Source organism: Culex pipiens, chromosome 2 (assembly GCF_016801865.2).
Source record: "Culex pipiens pallens isolate TS chromosome 2, TS_CPP_V2, whole genome shotgun sequence".
Taxonomy (NCBI): domain Eukaryota; kingdom Metazoa; phylum Arthropoda; class Insecta; order Diptera; family Culicidae; genus Culex; species Culex pipiens.
In genome coordinates, this window is record NC_068938.1 from 183,077,248 (window position 1) to 183,097,522 (window position 20,275).

A 20,275-nucleotide genomic window follows, 5' to 3' on the forward strand; every position below is an offset into this window, starting at 1 on the left:
AGTTGTTTTGAAAAATACATTAGTTTTTGCTTTATGAAAAAAACATATTTAGAACTGAAAAATATTTAAATTCAGTGTCTTTTAGTACATTTTTAGACAACAATCCAAGTTTTTTCATAAATTTCACAACTTTATGAAATGAATAATTTTGTTTTTTTGCACCATTTTTCAGTTTAAAAAAATATATAAAAAAATTATAAGAATTAAATTCAAACATGAAGAATGTTGTATAAATATGTTAAAATTCGATCTCAAGCTTATTTTCTTTATTTCAGACAATCAATTTATTTATTTAATATTTCATGAACAGCTTTATGGGTTGGTCATAGAACTATTTTGAAAAGCCATCGCGGGCTGGATGAAATGGCTTCACGGGCCGGATTCGGCCCGCGGGCCGGACGTTGGGCAGGCCTGCCTTAAAATGACATGTTCCAACAAAATTTACATTTGAGTAACGTAAAATGGCAGAGTTTTAAAACATTATTTAGTGTTTTTTTCGATGGAAAATACGTTTTTTCGGAATTTTGAGTACGCCATTAAATCGAGCGTCTAATTTTACATAAAAGTTCCTTTGACACCAAATTTCTATCTCATCACCGTTTCAGGCTGCAAATTATTGAAAAACACCTTTTTTCGTATGTTCAAAAATGAAAGGGGTCGTACCGCCCCTCCGTCATGAGATATTCAAATCCGTAAAATCAAAAAAATAGGAATGAAAAAGTTCAAAAATGAAAGATTAATCAGAAATTCAATAAATTAAAAAATATGTTTATTTGATTTAATATTATGAATTTTTGAATCTGAGCTTAATTTTCTTAGAATTTTAAAATTAGAATTGTATTTCAGATAATAGTTGAAATTCACTCAAATGTTTTTCATATTAAATGCTTTCGATTTTTAAACAAAATCTGAATATTTTTGAGAAACTATGATATATTTTGAAAAATGTAGACAAAAACCATCTAAATTTAAAAAAATATACAATATATCCGAAGTTCTAAGGATAATCGAATCATGAACAAATAAAATCGTTATTTTCTTATTTGTTTCTCACCCAGTCAGCCTAGGTTCGATCCCAGACGGTCCCGGTGGTATTTTTCGAGACGAGATTTGTCTGATCACACCTTCCGTCGGACGGGAAGTAAATGTTGGCCCCGGACTAACCTAATGGTTAGGTCGTTAGCTCAGTCCAGGTGTAGGAGCCGTCTCCCTGGGTCCTGTCTCGGTGGAGTCGCTGGTAGGCATTTTTACTAACAATCCAAAGGTCGTCAGTTAGAATCCTGGGGTGGATGGAAGCTAAGGTGTTAAAAGAGGTTTGCAATTGCCTCAACAATCAAGCCTTCGGACACCTAGTTTCGAGTAGAAATCTCGCAATCGAGAACGCCAAGGCAATGCTGTAGAACGAATAATTTGATTTCTTATTTGTTTGCTTTTAACATCAAATTCGGCATCTGCAACCACATTTTAGTTAAATTTGCACAATATTTTTTGATTACCATTTTGGCCGCCATCTTGAATCTAAAAATTCTAAATTATATTATTGACCATTTTTGCGCAACCGGCTCAAAGGGGCAACATAACAGGTGCATTGCCAGGCAAGCTAGCACACACGGTTTTTTTTGGGAAAGTTCCTCCAAATTTAAAGAAGACATTAGTTCCGAGAATTGGTAAGAACTGGAACTCCATACATTTTGACGATTTTTCACAAACTTCAAAGGCTTAAAGGTAGGTGTTCCCGTTGTCAGAAAAAGCTCAAATTTGATTTCAGGGGGTAGCCCCGAGTAAGCCCAGATTTGGACTACCCTAACCAAAGTAATGCTAAAACCACGAGGTGAATGAGATGTTACTGAATGGAACGATGCTCAAATCTGCAGCTCTATTTTTAAATATTGAATCCATAATCTACAAAAACTTAACCCGGCAATAGACAGACAAATTACTTAGTTTGATCAATCCGTGGTTGATTCTCTATCTTACAAACTATTTCTTAAAAGAGAACACACAAGCATCGATTTGAGATTTTTTTTGGTAGTCTAATTCCAAAAAGTTGGGAAAAATTTCGGGGGGGGCTGCAGCCCGGTAGCCCCCCCCCTGGCTACGGGCCTGTGGCTCGACATTCGGGAGTTCGTTTCTCTCGGAAGCCCATGACGTCACCCAGCCGACCTTGTGCCGAGTTCCAAGCGCTTTGGACCCATCGCGGGGACGGACGGGCAGGTTAATTACCTTCCGAGTTGGGTTTGAACCTCATCTCGGTGTACCGGTGCCAAATCAAGCGAATGGTGAGGGGGATGTTTTATGACAGAAGGTGCACCATAAATTAATGACGACAGACGGTTTTCGGACGGATCGCCCCGGAGGCTGGAGGTGTGACCTTGGCCTAGGGAATCGGTCTCCGACGGAACGAACGGTTTGAGTTATTGCGGAAATTAGACTATTGACTTTTTGGGGTCTGTGTGAACTGTATTGTAATTCTCTAGAAAATCAGTGGTTGAAATTTAAGCCATAACGTAATTTAAATACAAAATTGTATAAATTCCAGAAACATGGTAAGCGAAAATATTATTGCTAATTTGACTGTTATCCAGTCAACGATAATTGTTGTTTAGGTTTAGATAACGATCGTAATTTCGCCATCTTTTTTTTACCATTTTGATTGGATTTCCACATCGTTTTCTAATTTAATGCACATAAATCTTCACAAAACTTTTGATAAAAATACAGTTTTTTTTTAAATTCCTAAAATTTTGGTTTCAAACAAGCCAAATTAAGAATTGATTTCCACATCTGATTTTCTTGAATAAAATATTTTAAAAATAATCACAAAAGTACCTACAAAATACATAAATTGCTATGTAGCTATGTCAAATAACGCAAAATTTTATGAAAAATTATTTTTTTTACAAATTACCATATTTTTTTAAAGACCACAGTTTAAAAATTTTATGTTGCAAGACATGAAATATTTAAGAGATACATACATGTAAATCGGCATAAAAGATAGAGGTTGTTTTGAGTACACACTTATTTTTTTAAATCTGTTTTCAGAGCATTAAAATATACATTTTCATCTATTAACAAAACGAATTTGAAAACATTTGGTTGTGTCATTGCATAGATATTTGAAGTTATCATTTAAAAAAAGGGTGCCACGACATCTCAACACTGATTTGACCAATTTTGGCTTAAAAGTTTTGATGAAGACTCGTTAAACCGGCCCCGTATGCATGACGAAGGCTGATTTTCAAAAAGTTTATTTCAAAAAAGATGAAAATAGAAATGCTTTTTATTAAAAAATATCGAAAGTTTTTGATTTTTGTATTTTTTTTAATGCAAAATTTCAAAACCGGGCTTCGTCATGAGAGTCTTCACCCCAAATTTCTGCCAATTTGGTCCATCCAATCTCGAGATATTGTGGCACCCGTAAATCAACTAAGTTAGGCCTGCCCAACCTTTTCGGCTCAATTTTCACATTTTTGATCGTCAAAATTACAATTGTTAATTTTTTCATGGTTTCTTTGATGGAACCGGTTCTCAGATGACCAGTGAACATAACATTGATAAAAGTTTGAAAAAATATTGATACAAGTAGTTTTTAGTTTTTATCTATATTTTACGTCAAAAAACAATCCGGCCCGCGGGCCGGACCAATTTTTCACTTAAAACTTACATAAAAACGACATGCAAAAATATTTTTTCAAACTTTTATCATCAAAAATCTGAAAATTGAGCCGAAAAGGTTGGGCAGGCCTGAACTAAGTGTTCAGAGAAAAACTCTCCCAAAATTTGACAGTTCGCTTTGTGCATGGCAAAATTTTGTGTTTAAATCGTCTCTTAATCATGGAATATCTTCATGAAACTTTCAGAAGTGATTGAAAATCATTTTTTAAGTGGTTTTAACAAAATTTTCTGTAATATGAAATTTTGTGATTGTATGTAGAAAACATGTAGTTTTTTGATTTTTAAAAGTTTCACACAAAACCGATTTTTTTAATTTTCTAAAATTTCGGATCATGATTTTTTTTAAATTTTTGATAACTGACGATTATCCATTGAAATAGTAGTTTATGCAACAAGTTGCAAAAAGAGGATTTTTTCAGCACGAGTCGTACATTTATCCAACGAGGTTCACCGAGTTGGATAAATACGAAGAGTGCTGAAAAAATCAAGTTTTGCAACGAGTTCCATACAACATTTTTTGCAATTCCGAAAAACACCCATTGAGTGAATTTTTTTGTCAAATTTTCATGTATTTTGTCAATAAATCGTTTGAATCAAAAAAATGTTGAAAAGTGTTACTTTTCGAAACAAGTGCTGAAAAGTTCAACTTTTCAGCACCCATTTCAGTGCTGAAAAGTAGAACTTTTCAGCATTTATTTTGAAAAGTGTTGCTATTCGATTCTGTTATTTTTGGTACAGAAAAGTAGGCTATTTCGTCGTTCAAGAATGACAGGAAAAGTAAGTAGTTTCACGACGGAATTGCAAAAAGAATTTTCAAAACTAACTCTCAAATCATAAAATGGGAAAAATTCTCTCAAATTAAAAAAAAATCACTAAGGCTATATTCTTCGACCTCGTTCTATTTTTTGATGGATGTTAGAAAAAATGAAAAAATGTCATAATGTTGAATACGTAATGACGAAAGACATAAGGTCGAAATAATAAAAGCTTGATTAAGCAAGAGGTCGAAGACATAAAAAAAGAACAAGTTTTGTTCCAAAAATATTTATAACTTTTTTTTGTATCATTTTTGCGAGTCCAAAAACGATTAGCTATCTGAAATTTAAATATAAATTTTTGTATTTGTAATCTCTTCAAATAATTTATTCTAGTTTTTGTTTAAATATTTTAAAGGTTGTTTTATGACTGTACTTAAACATATTTTTAAATATAATTAATTCACATTATTTATTTTTTCAAGGGGTTTTTCCACTTTTTCAAGCACGAACTATATATATAAAAAATCAAACAATGTTATTTTTTCATTCAAAACTAATTGTTTTTGTCTGATAAAAAGTCTAAGTTCGAATATATTATTTAAAAAGTTTTTTTTCTATTTTATTTTTTGTTAATTTTCCTAAAAAAAAGCATGCACATCATCTTCGTCAAAATAAACACTTAATATTACACACTGCATGTACAATTTTTGCAAACAAAAAAAAAAGTTGCAACCGACGTGATTCAAACCCAGCACCAACAGTAAGTACTGGCGCCTTAGCCCACTCGGCCATCAGACCGATGTTAGGCTGTAAGGATAAACGCATATAAGAGCTTGACATTTCGGTCAAGTAGGTTTTCCATACTGATGGGCTACATATTTCAGGGTGTAAAATCACATAAAATTGCATAAAACAATGCAATATTTATTTTACACCCAGGCCTTTTACACGCAGCTGGATTACTACTTTTTTAGCTGTGTAGTTTTTTATTGATTCAAACATTTAATGAATTTTTAACATTGATTTTATTTAAGCACATTGTTGTATTTCTTTTAATAAGTTAATTTTTATTTCAGTAATAGACGAAACATTAATCCTCTGGTTTGTAAAAAAGGAGCTTTTTGATGTTTTTATATGACGCATGAGGAACAGACATTAGGCTCAGTGCAAAAAAAAAACACATTTTTCACCTTTTGCCCATTTGACCTCTTCAAACAAAATGATTTTATTGAAAACTTTATATGCGAGAAAACGAAAGTACACAGTAAAAAAAAATCATGGTAATATTACACATGGGAAAGGGTACATCTTTTATGTAAAAAAAGGTGTAATTTTACCTCCAAAAATATGTAATTTTGTCACTTTTTTGTGTAATGTCACTTTTTCAGTCTAAATTGAGGTAGAATAACTTCATAAAACCTTCCAAAATTACACTTTCCAATTCTACACAACTTTTTAATGTCTATTTAACACACAAAACAATATTGGTAGCTTAACATTTTTTTATTTGTCAAAAAAATCTGCTTTTACAAAGAATTCCTTATATTTTCAAAGGTTCAACCCCTGTGAACTGTTCCGCCGAAGGGGGTTAGGCTCGGAAGATTTCGCGGTTTCGTCATTTTTGCGGAAAGCCTCAGTGTCATTCATCTTCCACCTGAGGCGGTTACCTGCGGAAGTTTAATTGGGTCTAAGCCCCGCGATGGGTTTGACGGCCTCTCTGCTGGGTCGGTCTCCCTAGATGATGGGAATTTCGGTGCTGTTTTGCACCTTAATCGTACCGGTTGATTGTTTTTCGACAAACGGTGGTGTTTTATGCGAAGTTATTGGAGCTGGTTGGAGATTGAGTCGCAGTTTTTCGGAATCGATTATAGAGGTTTTGTAATTAGTTTTTTAAGAAACAATTCAATGCGAGAGGTCAGCGATTGGGTGGAACAAATCTAATTGGGTATAAGAACGCAGGAAATGGAGACCATAGCTTATTGAGGTTGAAGGTGGAAATGTTGAACGGAGGGGAACAATCGACTTGTTGATGAGTTGTTTTCAAATCAATCTAAATAGGTTTTATTTTACATCATTTTCGAGATAACTTGAATATCAAATAACCTTCAACAAGTTTTCCCAACAATTATTACCAATAATTTAGTTTACTTAAAGTAACTGCTGACAGCGTTTACCACAACCAAAAGATGACCTGATGTAATTACTGCACATATAATTACCATATTTGCGAAGGAATTTTAATGGATATAAAATAACTCCGACGGTCCAGATCCTCATCAACCAATTTGGCAATAATCCGAAGCCGCAGAGTGCTTAACCTTGCAGAACCATCACATACATGCGGCCCAGAAAGTGAAATAAATAAACATCAATTTAATTACTTCTGCCACGTTTCGGCCATCGATTAGCCAAAAACGGACCCTTGCCGAATTCGCGACCCGAGGCATCGCAACCAGCCGTAAAAGAAGTTACGTTTTACGTTGCGGGATTTGGCGCTCACGACTTTGTGAATGAATTTAAAGCACCAACTGGAGTGGTAGGTGGGTGGTGGGCGAGGTGAACTACGAAAGGTGGAGGTCCCAAAAAAATGTGTGTCACGTAAATCAATCACTTATGTAGATTTTTTTTCAGCTGTTTGCATCTCGTTGCTACAATCTGACACCCATCGCAGCCCCGCTACAATGTTGAGGTGGAGTTGGGTGATTTGACTTAAAGTAAACGAGTTATAAATGGTCTTAAAACTAAAAACTTAAAAACTAAACACTAAAAACTAAAAACTAAAAACTAAAAACTAAAAACTAAAAACTAAAAACTAAAAACTAAAAACTAAAAACTAAAAACTAAAAACTAAAAACTAAAAACTAAAAACTAAAAACTAAAAACTAAAAACTAAAAACTAAAAACTAAAAACTAAAAACTAAAAACTAAAAACTAAAAACTAAAAACTAAAAACTAAAAACTAAAAACTAAAAACTAAAAACTAAAAACTAAAAACTAAAAACTAAAAACTAAAAACTAAAAACTAAAAACTAAAAACTAAAAACTAAAAACTAAAAACTAAAAACTAAAAACTAAAAACTAAAAACTAAAAACTAAAAACTAAAAACTAAAAACTAAAAACTAAAAACTAAAAACTAAAAACTAAAAACTAAAAACTAAATCTAATCTAATCTAATCTATTCAGACCCTAGCGCAGCCAATCTTTCGAAGGGATCCTGGAGAGTGCCTTAGGTTAGATGACGCCTAGCACTCTTCTTGTCATTTATTAACATTTGTAGTGCGCCATTGCATCGGAATGCATTGAAACATCACAAGCGTTAAAGCGGCCAGGCCTACTGCGTAAAGCCGTATCGCAGAGATGACTCGTAATTGGGTTGAGTTTGAGCACTGAGTGTTCGAACAACAACACAATTCTGAATCGACAGGGGAGGAAGAAGCGTGGGGACACACCACCATACGCTCCGAGATTTGGTTGTATTCGTTGGGAGCTCCATGCTAAGAAGGTTTGGTACTCCGGGACCCTCTGGGATGGGACATTGTATTTCCACGAATGCCCTGGACACTATTTGCCGTGGTTATAGCGCCACAACTCGCTCTCTGTAACAGTAGTCCTAATTCCAGTCCACGCTCACCAAGTCGTCATGGCCTAGTGGTTAGCATTTTTGCTTACCAATCCAAAGGACGGGGGATCGAACCCCGCCTCGAGCGACTTTGATTTTTCGTTCCTATTCATCATTTCAAATTTCTGTGTTCTTAACTTTCTCGTTGGGAGCAGATGGGAATCGAACCCAGAACCATTCGCTTACAAAGCGAACACCGTAACCTGTCAGCCACGGCCGCACCCCAAAAAAAAAAAAAAAAAACTAAAAACTAAAAACTAAAAACTAAAAACTAAAAACTAAAAACTAAAAAGCAAAAAAGCAAAAAAGCAAAAAAGCAAAAAAGCAAAAAAGCAAAAAAGCAAAAAAGCAAAAAAGCAAAAAAAGCAAAAAAGCAAAAAAGCAAAAAAGCAAAAAAGCAAAAAAGCAAAAAAGCAAAAAAGCAAAAAAGCAAAAAAGCAAAAAAGCAAAAAAGCAAAAAGCAAAAAAGCAAAAAAGCAAAAAAGCAAAAAAGCAAAAAAGCAAAAAAGCAAAAAGCAAAAAAGCAAAAAAGCAAAAAAGCAAAAAAAGCAAAAAAGCAAAAAAGCAAAAAAGCAAAAAAGCAAAAAACGATTTTCTGTAAAGCTCAGATTGAAATAATTTCTTAACTTAGCAGAACTTTAGAAACTGCAGTGTTGAAATACTTGCAAACTACCCCTACCAGAAGCCTCAAAAAACAACTTCGATTAGGTTTATAGTTCAAAGTGCTCCAAGACTTTGGGGGTGGTAGCGTTTGGATCAACAATCGCAGACACATATCTCCAACGTCGCCCCGCAAAAGGCCAGAAGTCGTTGCGGGCCCCTCTCGTCAGCTGCAGGTCCTTATTGTTGCTGTCCTTTTGCCCCGGAGACCCTCACGAGAGATCCATTGTCCCGATTGAGAACGGCCTGGCCTGCCCTGGCCACCAGTGTTCATCGCAACTGCGGCTTAACGACATTGTAATTTTCTGTTCAGTTTCAACGCCAAACGCCCCCCTCAAGAGTTCTGAGCCATTTCTTGCGCTGTGCCGCCGCGGGTCATCGCTGCAAAGGCCACGTGTGTGACATAATTTGTACCTTCAGCGTCCCATTAGTTCTCACCAGCTCGAAAAAGGCCGCTGTGGCCAGAGTCTTGCCAGACCTACGACAGACAGCCAGACGGGGCTGAGTCTGTCTCACACAGTTCTGTTCAATCATGTTCTCTCCCGTCATGTGTCTGTCCGTTGGCGGAGTGGCGTTGATCAAATGTTTTTAATGTAAAGACACAAGTGTTGTCGGTGGCGGCAAATAGCGCAGCATTTGGATATCAGGGTTTTGGACTTGGGTGGAGAAAGGGCATGGATTATGTTGCCACTCAAATGAGTCAATTTGCTTGACGTTGCGAATTAAACAGATTTTTTTGGGGTTGGTTAGAAATTACGTTGTATTTTTAACACTTTCTGTAGCATCGCAGCTTGAAGGGCACGTCGACGGGTAGACGTTCGGCATGATTGGTCTTTGTTTAAACTTCTTTTTACAAAGTTCTACGAAGTTCTACGAAATTCTACGTCATTCCCTTCCATGTCCTCGCCATTCTTTAATCTGCTCTTTAAAAGTGCATTTTTTTCGGCCGCCCTTCGTCGATCGTGCACTTTTCGACGCGTGAATGCAACTCGAAGAAATTTGTCTGATTGATAATTGCAAACAACTCTCCGTCACGAGGGCTGCTCCAGGGTGGCAACTCTGCACACGCGACCTAATGCACATGATCTCGCGCGATTAGCGCGTTGTGCAACTGAGGCGCAATTGTCAAATGGGCACAATAAACGGCAAGTCAACACGTGATCACTTTGTGGTGCCACTTTGAACTCATTAAAATGTCAAACTTCAGTGAACTTAAAAAAAGGTGTTAGTCCGCCAACGACTGTCGACACTGTCCGCGTTCAATTCATTTGTGAAATTTCACGACCTGGCGTGGTGTTTGGCCAAAATCCGCTTCGAACTCTGCGGCTGGAGGAAATTGACAAATGAATATAGATACATTTTTTTATTTGCGAGCAAGTGATCCCAATTCAATTGGCCAATTTGAGGCAGTAACAGCGTGGTGAAGGAATGCATTCGTCGAAGCAGTCGTAACCTGATGCCTTTGTTTGGCGGTAACTCAGCTGTGATTAGCCCGGTTGGATTTGAAGAGTTGGTGTGTTGCCAACACGGTTTGCTAAATTGCCAAAAAGACAACAGGTGGCTTTTCCCATAAAAATGGGGATTAATCCTTCTAGCAGCTGATTGTTTGGTTATTCAGGTTAGGCCATTGCAAATATTTTCTTAAATACCACTATTTTAAAACTCTCCAAAAATAAATTGGGGCAAATATTGAGTATCAATATTAATTTTGTCGAATATGAGTAAAAACTTTTAAAGTATTGGTAGGTACAACAACTTGTGATTAAATCAAAATGACCATGTGAATATTCGATAATCTGTTTTTTGAGAAGAGATTTTCTGATTTCTAATGTTTGGTAAAAATGTAAGTTTTTTCAGGATTTTTTTTAAATAAATGCAAAAAAACATGTTTTTGACAATTCTAAGGGGACTAAAAATGCTTCCTTTTCTAATTCAGGAGGGTGCAACATAGGTATCTTAGAAATATTTAATTTAATATGACTTTACACATTTTTTGTTTAAGTGCGCTGATTTTAAGTTATTGATATTTTGAGGTATTTTTTTCGAAAGATGTTCAGTTTCTTGAAATTTAGAATACTTCATGAAAGAAAAGCACCCCTGCCAAACTTATTTTGAAAATCAGATTCTCTGCAATTTTCTTTTTTTTGCGTTGTTTTTTGGACTGCTTGTTGCGCGTTGCATCTCGCGTAAAGTTGATATTTTGTAAAAAAATGAGTTTTGTTGGAGTCCTTTGGCAATCCACCTATTTTTCAACTTGCGATATCTCGAAAACTATTCTTTTTCAATTTTCAATGTTAAAAAATAAGCATTTGAAAAAATTCTGCTCTCTTCAATAAAAATAATCTCCTTCAAATAAAATAATACAATGAAAACTTAATCTGTAGAAATGTAGAGCTGGTATTTTGTGGTAATATAAACTTGGTTCAAACTGCAGTTAGTTATCAACAATTTTGGTAAGAAATCCTTTTACGAAAAACTATTCCTAAATTTCAAGCCTGAAAACTTGAAATATAATGCAATGGCCTTATTGTAATTTTAAATTTGTTTCAACAATATTTATCTAATCTAGACAAAAAAATTAAAAATCCTTTTCTTCAGCAAAATCGAATTTGCTACCGGAAAGTAGATCCCATTTTTTTTGATAAATTGTACCGTTTTCAAGTTGTTGCTACTTTTAGGTTTAAATTTTATTTTCTTGTTAGTTTTTTTAATTTAAAATATAATTCTAGGAAGAAAAACAATCAGAAAAAATATTTTTGTAGAGCTAAGAATATTTCCTACAATTTTCTGTCTGGAACATAGAAAATCGGGAAATTAGTTTCTGAGATACAGCCTCACAACGAATTCCAATCGTTGAAAATGAATTTTAACTATTAAAGTTTCTCAACACAGTAATTTTTTTGTATATTTTGAAGGTGTGGTGAAGAGAGTAAATAGAGGTAAAATTACACATTTTTTCTGACATGAAAGATTTACTATTACCATGATTTTTTACTGTGTATACTGCCCATGTTCCCATAAATGTCCCATATGCAAAAACAGCAAGCTGAGAAAAACGCAAGGACAGTTTGTCCCACACATAAGGCTACGTGTTAAGTTTTCACGAAAAAACTGGATTTCTTCCTGATTTCTACACAGAAAAAAAAATCATGGTAATATTACATCTGGAAAGGGATACATCTTTAATGTCAGAAAAAAAGGTGTAATTTTACCTCTGGAAATGTGTAATTTTACCACTTTTCTGGTGTAATGCCACATTTTCAGTCTAAATTGAGGTAAAATTACATCATAAAAGAGGTAATATTCAACCTTCCAAAATTACAGTTTCCAAATTTACATTATTTTTTACTGTGTAGACCAAAGTACTGGATGTTATAGGCTTTTCTGAAAGAGCACACGATTTTGAACCAAACTACATCAATAACTCAAAAGTGATGAAAATGCATATGGGACATTTATGCGATTATGGGCAGTATACAATATATAGTTTTGTCGACCAATCTTCGCATAAAATACTTTTTCAAAAGGTCCTACGCGCCATGGGTTTCCAATGCTGATAAGATCTTTTGAATTAGTAAGCGAGTATTGGTATTGATATTTTAAAGAAATTCGTTGCATACAAACCTTTCATTTTTTCAATTTTTTATGTTTAAGAGTGCAAAAATGCCATCTTGTTACACAGTAAAAAAATCATAGCAATATTACATCTGGGAAGGGGTACATCTTTTTTACCACTTTTCTGATGTAATGACACCATTTCAGGCTAAATTGAGGTAAAATTACATGATAAAAGAGGTAAAATTCAACCTTTAAAAATTACACCTTTGAAATTTACACATTTTTTACTGTGTAACGAAACTGAGTGATGAAATTAAAATTCATTAAATGAAATGGATTAAAATATTGAGTTTTCACATGTCAATTGTAATTTTTGAAATTCTTTCGATAGCATTTTTTTCAATTACTTCTTGGTGATTGCCAATACAAAATTTATTTCAAGTTATTGTCTTCCTTTTCTCCAAAATTGCCTCAAAAATCGGCATGCAAAAACATATTTTTGAATTTTGGGAGTACAGATTGCAAAAGATGTAAAACTTTAGTAAAAAGAATAAAAAAAATATAAAAATTGAAATAGTAATGGTGTCAACAATTTAATGAAAAATGTATTTACCTGTCCATCTTTAGTTTCCAAAATATCTAAAAATTGACAAATTTTTTTTTGCGAAAAATATATTTTTTACTGTGCTGTACATTTGAATTTTAAAAAAATTCAAAACATTTTCAAACAAGCCCAAGCATGCTAAATATGATTATCAATGCAGAAAAATGCATTTTAGATATTTTCATGGAAATTTTGGTTTTTTGGAAACATAATTTTTTTTGCCCCATGATTTTTCAGACCAATTTTGAAGGGGGGCGACATAAACATTGAAAAATATTTGCAACGGCCTAAATCAACACAAAAATCAGAGAAACTTTGTAAACGGTCATACCTGAGAAGTTTCAATTATTGTTGATAAAAAAATATATAAAAATGTACATAAGGTTTGCCAAAATTGTTTTTTTTTTAATGCTGGTATTAAAAAATAAAAAATGTGAGAGCAGCCATCCAAAATTAATTCTTTAGAGGTGAATGAATAATGAATGGATAATGTTTCTGCGAATGACGATATGCTGTGAAAATTCTATTCAAGAAATTGCAGAGAAATTTAGAAAATTGAACTGAAAATAATTTTTAGACATTACAATACATTGGACAATTTCAATACCATTCTTTTTAAGTCAGCTAAAACGAAATAACTCCACCTTTTGCGCTTGGCTAGCCTTGAAATCGGTTTCCGAAGTAAATTTCGCCTTCTTCAGGCTGCAGTTCTGCATCGGTTGCTCTGCGCCATAGGCTTGGCCCGATGACGAAAGTAAAAGTCCGCCCGTCCTGCACTTTTGGGCACCGTTGCACCGTCACTGCGTGCTGTCTCTGCGACGAATTTGCTTGGATTTCGATCTTGGTTTCGCAATGGTTTATGATCGATGCAGAACCCATTTCGAGATTCGTATCTTCGGGGCCAGCTTTGATTAAATATTGGGCCTGGAAATTGGTTTCGCACCGGGTTTCGGCCTTGGCCCCCGGCGCAGCTTGAAGAAGGGGATTTGCAACTCTGATCTTCGGATTTTTTTTTGCTAGTCGAAAATCAAAAGGATTATTGTTTTCTTAAATACTAATCAGCGATCCTTTGTTTCAGAAAGGCTTCTAAATTATAGCTTTTTGCCATTCCATCTTGTCCCAATCAAATTTAAACAATTATGCCCAATTAACTAAGCCGTAATTTCTGACACAAAAACATTCAATTTAAGGCGCAATTTAACAGCATAATTTATCGATAAAAATTAATACCTCCTGCGAAGCAGAGGAAGGTGACTCACACCTGCCAACGCTCAACGGTCAGCAGGATGCGTGAGAAAATCTCGTTAATGATAAACTTGATAGCCGAATCGTGTCCAACGATGCCGCCAAAAACCGGTTTCACCTCCGAGCAGATGCTCCACGGACAGTAGCCGCGGCGGCGTGTGTCAACAGCCATGTCAGATGGTGTCGTTTATTTACCACCGTAAAGGATGATACCGGGCTATTAAACAGGTATCATCTTCCATTCGGGCGGTACCATTTTAGTAAGCTATCTGATCGAAAGAGCGATCATCTGCGGGGGGAGCTTCCATAAGTTACTGAATGTTTATAAATTGAGACAAAATCGTATTGCGTTACGGAATTTTTGCTTGACCCCCCACTCCGCTATCAAGATGATGGTTCATGGATGAATTTCAGAATGAGAAGCCACTTATTAAGCATGCAAGAGACCCACTCCTAATTGACTTGGCATCTTGGCGTAAAAATTAAGCGCCTCACCCGTGGCATGAAGAGTTGGAGTCCGGTGAAGATGGCACAGTGTCGCGTGGTTGGGTAATAATTCTCCTTAAGTGTGCAATATTATCAGCAGTTGATGAGCTGAAATGAGACAGATTTATGAATTTTATAATCGAAATTTATTATTATTTGTTTTGGGCAACGCAGATAATTTGGACATCGACGTCGATTTATTGTGAAGTTTGAGTTGTCAATATTATGATGTTTTTCAACTGTATGAATAAGTGATTCAGAAAGAATATTTTGAGTTTGAGTTGGCTCTTTGCTATGAAAATAACGAATTATGAATAAAAGCTTGATTACAATTTATTGCTGCATGCTAAATAAGAAAATCTGCTTATTTTTTAAACTATTGCTATCGACAATCCAATTAACTTTAAGACCATCGTTAACTATTTTTGTTCACTCAACAGCCCTCTAGTCTTTTTTCACGATCATGTTCAAGGCAACATATTTGATGTCGCGCATTTTTTTCTCACCCCTAAAAGAAGCAAAACATAACATTCCTCCGATAACCATCAAATCAACAGCTAAAACTGCACTCGTAAAAGTCCGCTCCAATAAATTTAATTTATGCAACTCAACGTGATTAATTCGAAACAAGTCAATCTAAGGCAGCCTCTGACATTGCTTAGCCTGGGGGGGAGGGACAGCGGCGTCGGAACAGCAGTCAAAGTACAGCCTTTTGGAGTAGCCCCCCTGCTGATCCGATCCGCAATGCAATGCCAACTTTAGTGTCCACCTTCGTCAAAAACCTTAACCGCAGACCAGATGACTGTTTGCTGACTAACCGCTGGAAAATGCCCCCGTAAAATTAGTCAAAGCTTCATCGAGTTAGATAGGCACGCGCTAGGTGGCATGTAACTTGGAATCAATCTGGTGACCTCCAAGGAGATGCCGCCGCGTGAGGGGTCTGATTAACTGTCATGAAATGGTTGGAATTTAATGAATGACTAATTAAAGGTTTCCGAAATGAAAAACATTTTTGTAAATAATACATTCTCGCTTTTCATACTGCTCGAATGAAAATTTAAGAAAATTTTTAAAAAAATAAGTCAGTCAACACTGTTTTACTATTGCCCCTGGAACTTATGTTTAGTCCTTTTATTAGTGATAAACAACATAGATTTGAAACTGGACATCATAAAATTAGTCGTTCGTCCACCCGTTTCGTTCTTCCTCTTCGACGACGACGACGCCATACGAACTCCCCTTGGGGCCGAAGCCTAACCCTCTCTTCTTCGTTGATGATTACGACGTCGCTACGTCGGTTGACGAACGGAAGGCGAAGATGAAGCGATCGGTATCTCACCTTAGTGTTTAGATTTTTCCGTATAAATATTGACCGACGCCGGTCCAACTGTATCATTGCTTCTGCTAACTTTAATTCGACTAAATCGGTCCTCCGCAACAAGTTTTCAACATAATGGCGTTTAAGGTAAGGACGCATCGGGGATTCAGAAGGGGACTTAGTGGATTACCCTAGAACCTAGTGATCAAGTGATTTTGTGGAAGAATTTGAACAATTCGTAACAAATGGACTGTCTAGAATGAAGTGACTGTGTTTAGTGATCTAATCCTGTGATGTTTTCTTTCTCGGTTCCGAGCAGATGGTTGTTCTGTTTGCCGCTCTGGCCACGGCCAGCGCCGGATACATCGAAGCCGATCACCATCAGCACTACTCGCCGGCTTCGGCCGTCAGCTACAGCTCGATCACCCGTGAGCATCACGCCCCGAAGCTGGCGGTGGCGAAGACCCTGTCCTATGCCGAGCCTCAGGTTCACTACGCTGCCCCAGCTATCCAGTACGCCGCTCCGGTCCACAAGGAATACGCCGTCCATGAGCACCAGCCTCTGCTGAAGACTGTTGTGGCCCAGCCAGCTTACACCAAGACCATCGTCCAGCAGCCAACCTATGCCAAGACCCTGATCTCGGAGCCCACCTACGCCCATGCCGCCCCAGTGTACGCCCATGCTGCTCCATCCGCTCCAGTGTATGCCCATGCTGCCAAGACCATCTCCTACTCGGCCCCGATCGTGAAGAACGTTGAGTACTCCAAGCTGGCCTACACCGCCCCAGTTGCCAAGACCATCGTTTCCTCGCACCCGTCCTACACCAAGGCCATCTACGCCGAACCGACCTACTCCAAGACCATCGTGGCCGCTGAGCCCACTTACACCAAGACCATTGTCCAGCAGCCGACTTACGCCAAGACCTTGATCTCGGAGCCCACCTACGCCCATGCTTCCCCGCTGTACGCCCACGCCGCCGCTCCAGTGTACGCCCATGCTGCCCCCGTGGTTGCGGCCAAGACCGTGAGCTACTCCCCAGCTGCCGCCGTGTCCCATGTCAGCTACGACGACTCCAGCGCTCACTACGGCTGGTAAATGCAGTGAACCTGCGTGCAACAAGTGCCAAAACGAAACGGGTATCGATGGACGACCATCGTCTCTATTAGGACCAGGACATCGTGACGTGACGAGTGATTGACGAGGACTGCAACAGCAACCCCAACAATGCCGAATATGTTGAACGATTTTGTTGAATATATTTATAATTTCAAATGAAAATACCTACTTTATTTGTTGTTGTGTGTTTGAAGAATGATCCCTATATTCGTTTGATCTCCATCTCCATACAAGGCTTAGAAGTACTGCATTTCTTTTAGGTCCTCCTTTGGAAATTCGGTTTTAGTCTCAAATCAAGAATTCGTTGAAGTCATCTTGATTAAATAAACATTGCATGCGTATCGCAAAACACTTAAGTAAAATTCATGTTTCCGGACTTGCTTTGAACCTGGATGGTGAAAAGCGGCATCATTTCTGCAAGTAGGGGAATTGGGGCAAGTGTAACAAGCTAAGGAAATGCTCGTTATAACCCATCAAAAACGTTAAAAAATCTGTCGGATTTTTTATAATCATCTTATTCCAGGTCTTGACTAAGACTTTGATAGAACAAGTTTTTAAAAAATCCTGTTTTTTTAATGTAAAAAACAGATTTTAAAAATTTTGATTTTCCGTACTTTCTTCTCAACTAGTGGGGCAAGACGAACAACCCGTTGGGGCAAGAGGAACAATACATGAAACAACATGTTAATTTGCTAACAATTGAACTGTTATCACTTAGATACATCAGATTAGAATGTATTTGAAACGTTTCTTTCATTTTTAGATTAAATAATAGTATTTTACTAAAAAATTGATCGTTTTTACGAAAAAAAATATTACTTAGATGAAAAAAAAAATGAAATTTTCATAATATCATCATATATTGCATGGACTATTTTTTTAACAATTGTTTATCAGTTTTTAAGTACTTGTATGTATTTTTCCCCCAATAAAATATGTTGTTGCAGCAATTCGTATTTTTTTTCCATACTAAAAATCCATATGTTACACTTGCCCCACCTGAACAAGATTTCTTAAAAGATCTCAACAAAAATAACTAAAGGTTAAATCATACTTTATAACAGGTGCAAGTAATTGGTAGGGACACTACTGATCTAGGAAAAATAGCATTTTGATAAAATGAGTCTTAAAACGAACCCTAAGCCTTATTTTATACCATCCAAATATTATAAGAAAACAAAGGTTTTGAAAAAAACTTCATTCAATCTTATGCCCCTTGGCGTTTACGTCGTTTTGGCGGTTATGTGGTAGAAGAATCAGCCAATTGCATTGCTAGCAACAATTCCTCATACTGGAAAAAATCAAAATTGCAAAAATTACGGCCGTACGAGCGATTGTTCCTCTTGCCCCATATAGTCGTTTTGCCTCACCTTCCCCTATTGTTATCGATCATTCCAAAAATGGAAATAAAAAGGTACAGGTGGTTATGTTACACATGACCAGTATGTCAAAAAACTTTGCAAGATGATTGTTGAAATTTTCGATTAGAATGTCCGCTCTAAATTTCCCATGATTCCCTAATAATAAACGTCCTATCGAACTAACGGGACGGAAATTGCAAGTGGAGCTGAAATAGAAATCGAGGTGAAATCAATTGACTTTCCTTCACCACTCGAAAGTTACCAAGATGCGGGAATGTTTTTGCAAGGCTGTTGCAAGCAATCGGCGGCAGTAAAGGAAATTTGAACAGCAGACATTAGAACTGCCCTTTACAGGGCTCTAATTAATTACGAGATAGTTATTCTAAATTTCCAGAAACAGATTTTCGCAGCGGCACAAAAAAACCATAAAGTTTGATACCCATATTGCCCCAATTCTTACGGTCCGGCAAATGTCCCCTCAACGGAACATCCGCGGGGTCTCCGGCCACTCCAGATTGTGGCCACTATTGCCGAAATGTCAAATTTCATGTCCAGTATCAAAAACCATAAAGTTTGATACCCATATTGCCCCAGTTCTTACGGTCCGGCAAATGTCCCCCCATCGGAACATCCGCGCGGCCTCCGGCCACTCCAGATTGTGGCCACTATTGCCGAAATGTCAAATTTCATGTCCAGTATCAAAAACCATAAAGTTTGATACCCATATTGCCCCAACTCTTACGGTCCGGCAAATGTCCCCCCATCGGAAAATCCGCGTGGCCTCCGGCCACTCCAGATTGTGGCCACTATTGCCGAAATGTCAAATTTCATGTCCAGTATCAAAAACCATAAAGTTTGATACCCATATGTCCCCTCAACGGAACATCCGCGGGGCCTCCGGCCACTCCAGATTGTGGCCACTATTGCCGAAATGTCAAATTTCATGTCCAGTATCAAAAACCATAAAGTTTGATACCCATATGTCCCCTCAACGGAACATCCGCGGGGCCTCCGGCCACTCCAGATTGTGGCCACTATTGCCGAAATGTCAAATTTCATGTCCAGTATCAAAAACCATAAAGTTTGATACCCATATGTCCCCTCAACGGAACATCCGCGGGGCCTCCGGCCACTCCAGATTGTGGCCACTATTGCCGAAATGTCAAATTTCATGTCCAGTATCAAAAACCATAAAGTTTGATACCCATATTACCCCAACTTCTTTCGGTCCGGCAAATGTCCCTCCATCGGAACATCCTCGGGGCCTCCGGCCACTCCAGTTCAGGTGATGGCCAGTTCCAATGATCGACTCCCGCGACTGGCATGTCTTAGTTGGTCCTTGCCTCCAAGCCATCTGCTCCCGGACCTCCAGGCCGTCTGGTACCGGGCCACCAGGCCATCTGCTTCTGATGTGTTCTCGTCGACGTCCAGCAACAGAATGAATTTTCGGGACTGACCGAGCCGAGTTTTGTCGACTCGTCGACGATCCGAAAATTATGAGGTGGAGTGGGGGTGATTTTAGATACATCAATCTCACGTCTCTCGATTGACTGATTGGGAAACGTTCGCTCATCCAACCAGCGTGCACCAAAAAGAGGGGAAATTTGCCGAGAGGGGAATTCGTCACGTAACGTTTTCGCTTCGCGAAAATTTTGGATTGACACCACGTATAGAAACCTTAGGACAAAGTTCTTTGTCAAAATAATTTATTTTTTGGTGGGTTCATTCAGGGATATAAAAAGTCGATGTTTCTAAGAACTTTTGCGAGACCCCTTTTCAGCAATCTCTACACTGCCCTTGATCGCATAGATGTCCCATATGCATTTTCATCGATTTCGAGTTATTGATGCAGTTTGGTTCAAAATTGTGT

General features: G+C 37.2%; 1 protein-coding gene across 1 annotated transcript; it reads left to right on the plus strand.

Annotated features, from left to right (window-relative positions):
• The first annotated feature begins 15,947 nt into the window (after positions 1-15,947).
• LOC120429320 (larval/pupal cuticle protein H1C-like) lies at positions 15,948-17,200 on the plus strand. Its single transcript, XM_039594542.2, has 2 exons — positions 15,948-16,074; positions 16,247-17,200. Exons 1-2 carry the CDS (start codon positions 16,063-16,065, stop codon positions 17,021-17,023), a joined length of 789 nt encoding a protein of 262 aa, XP_039450476.1. The 5' UTR covers positions 15,948-16,062; the 3' UTR covers positions 17,024-17,200.
• The last annotated feature ends 3,075 nt before the right edge of the window (positions 17,201-20,275 follow it).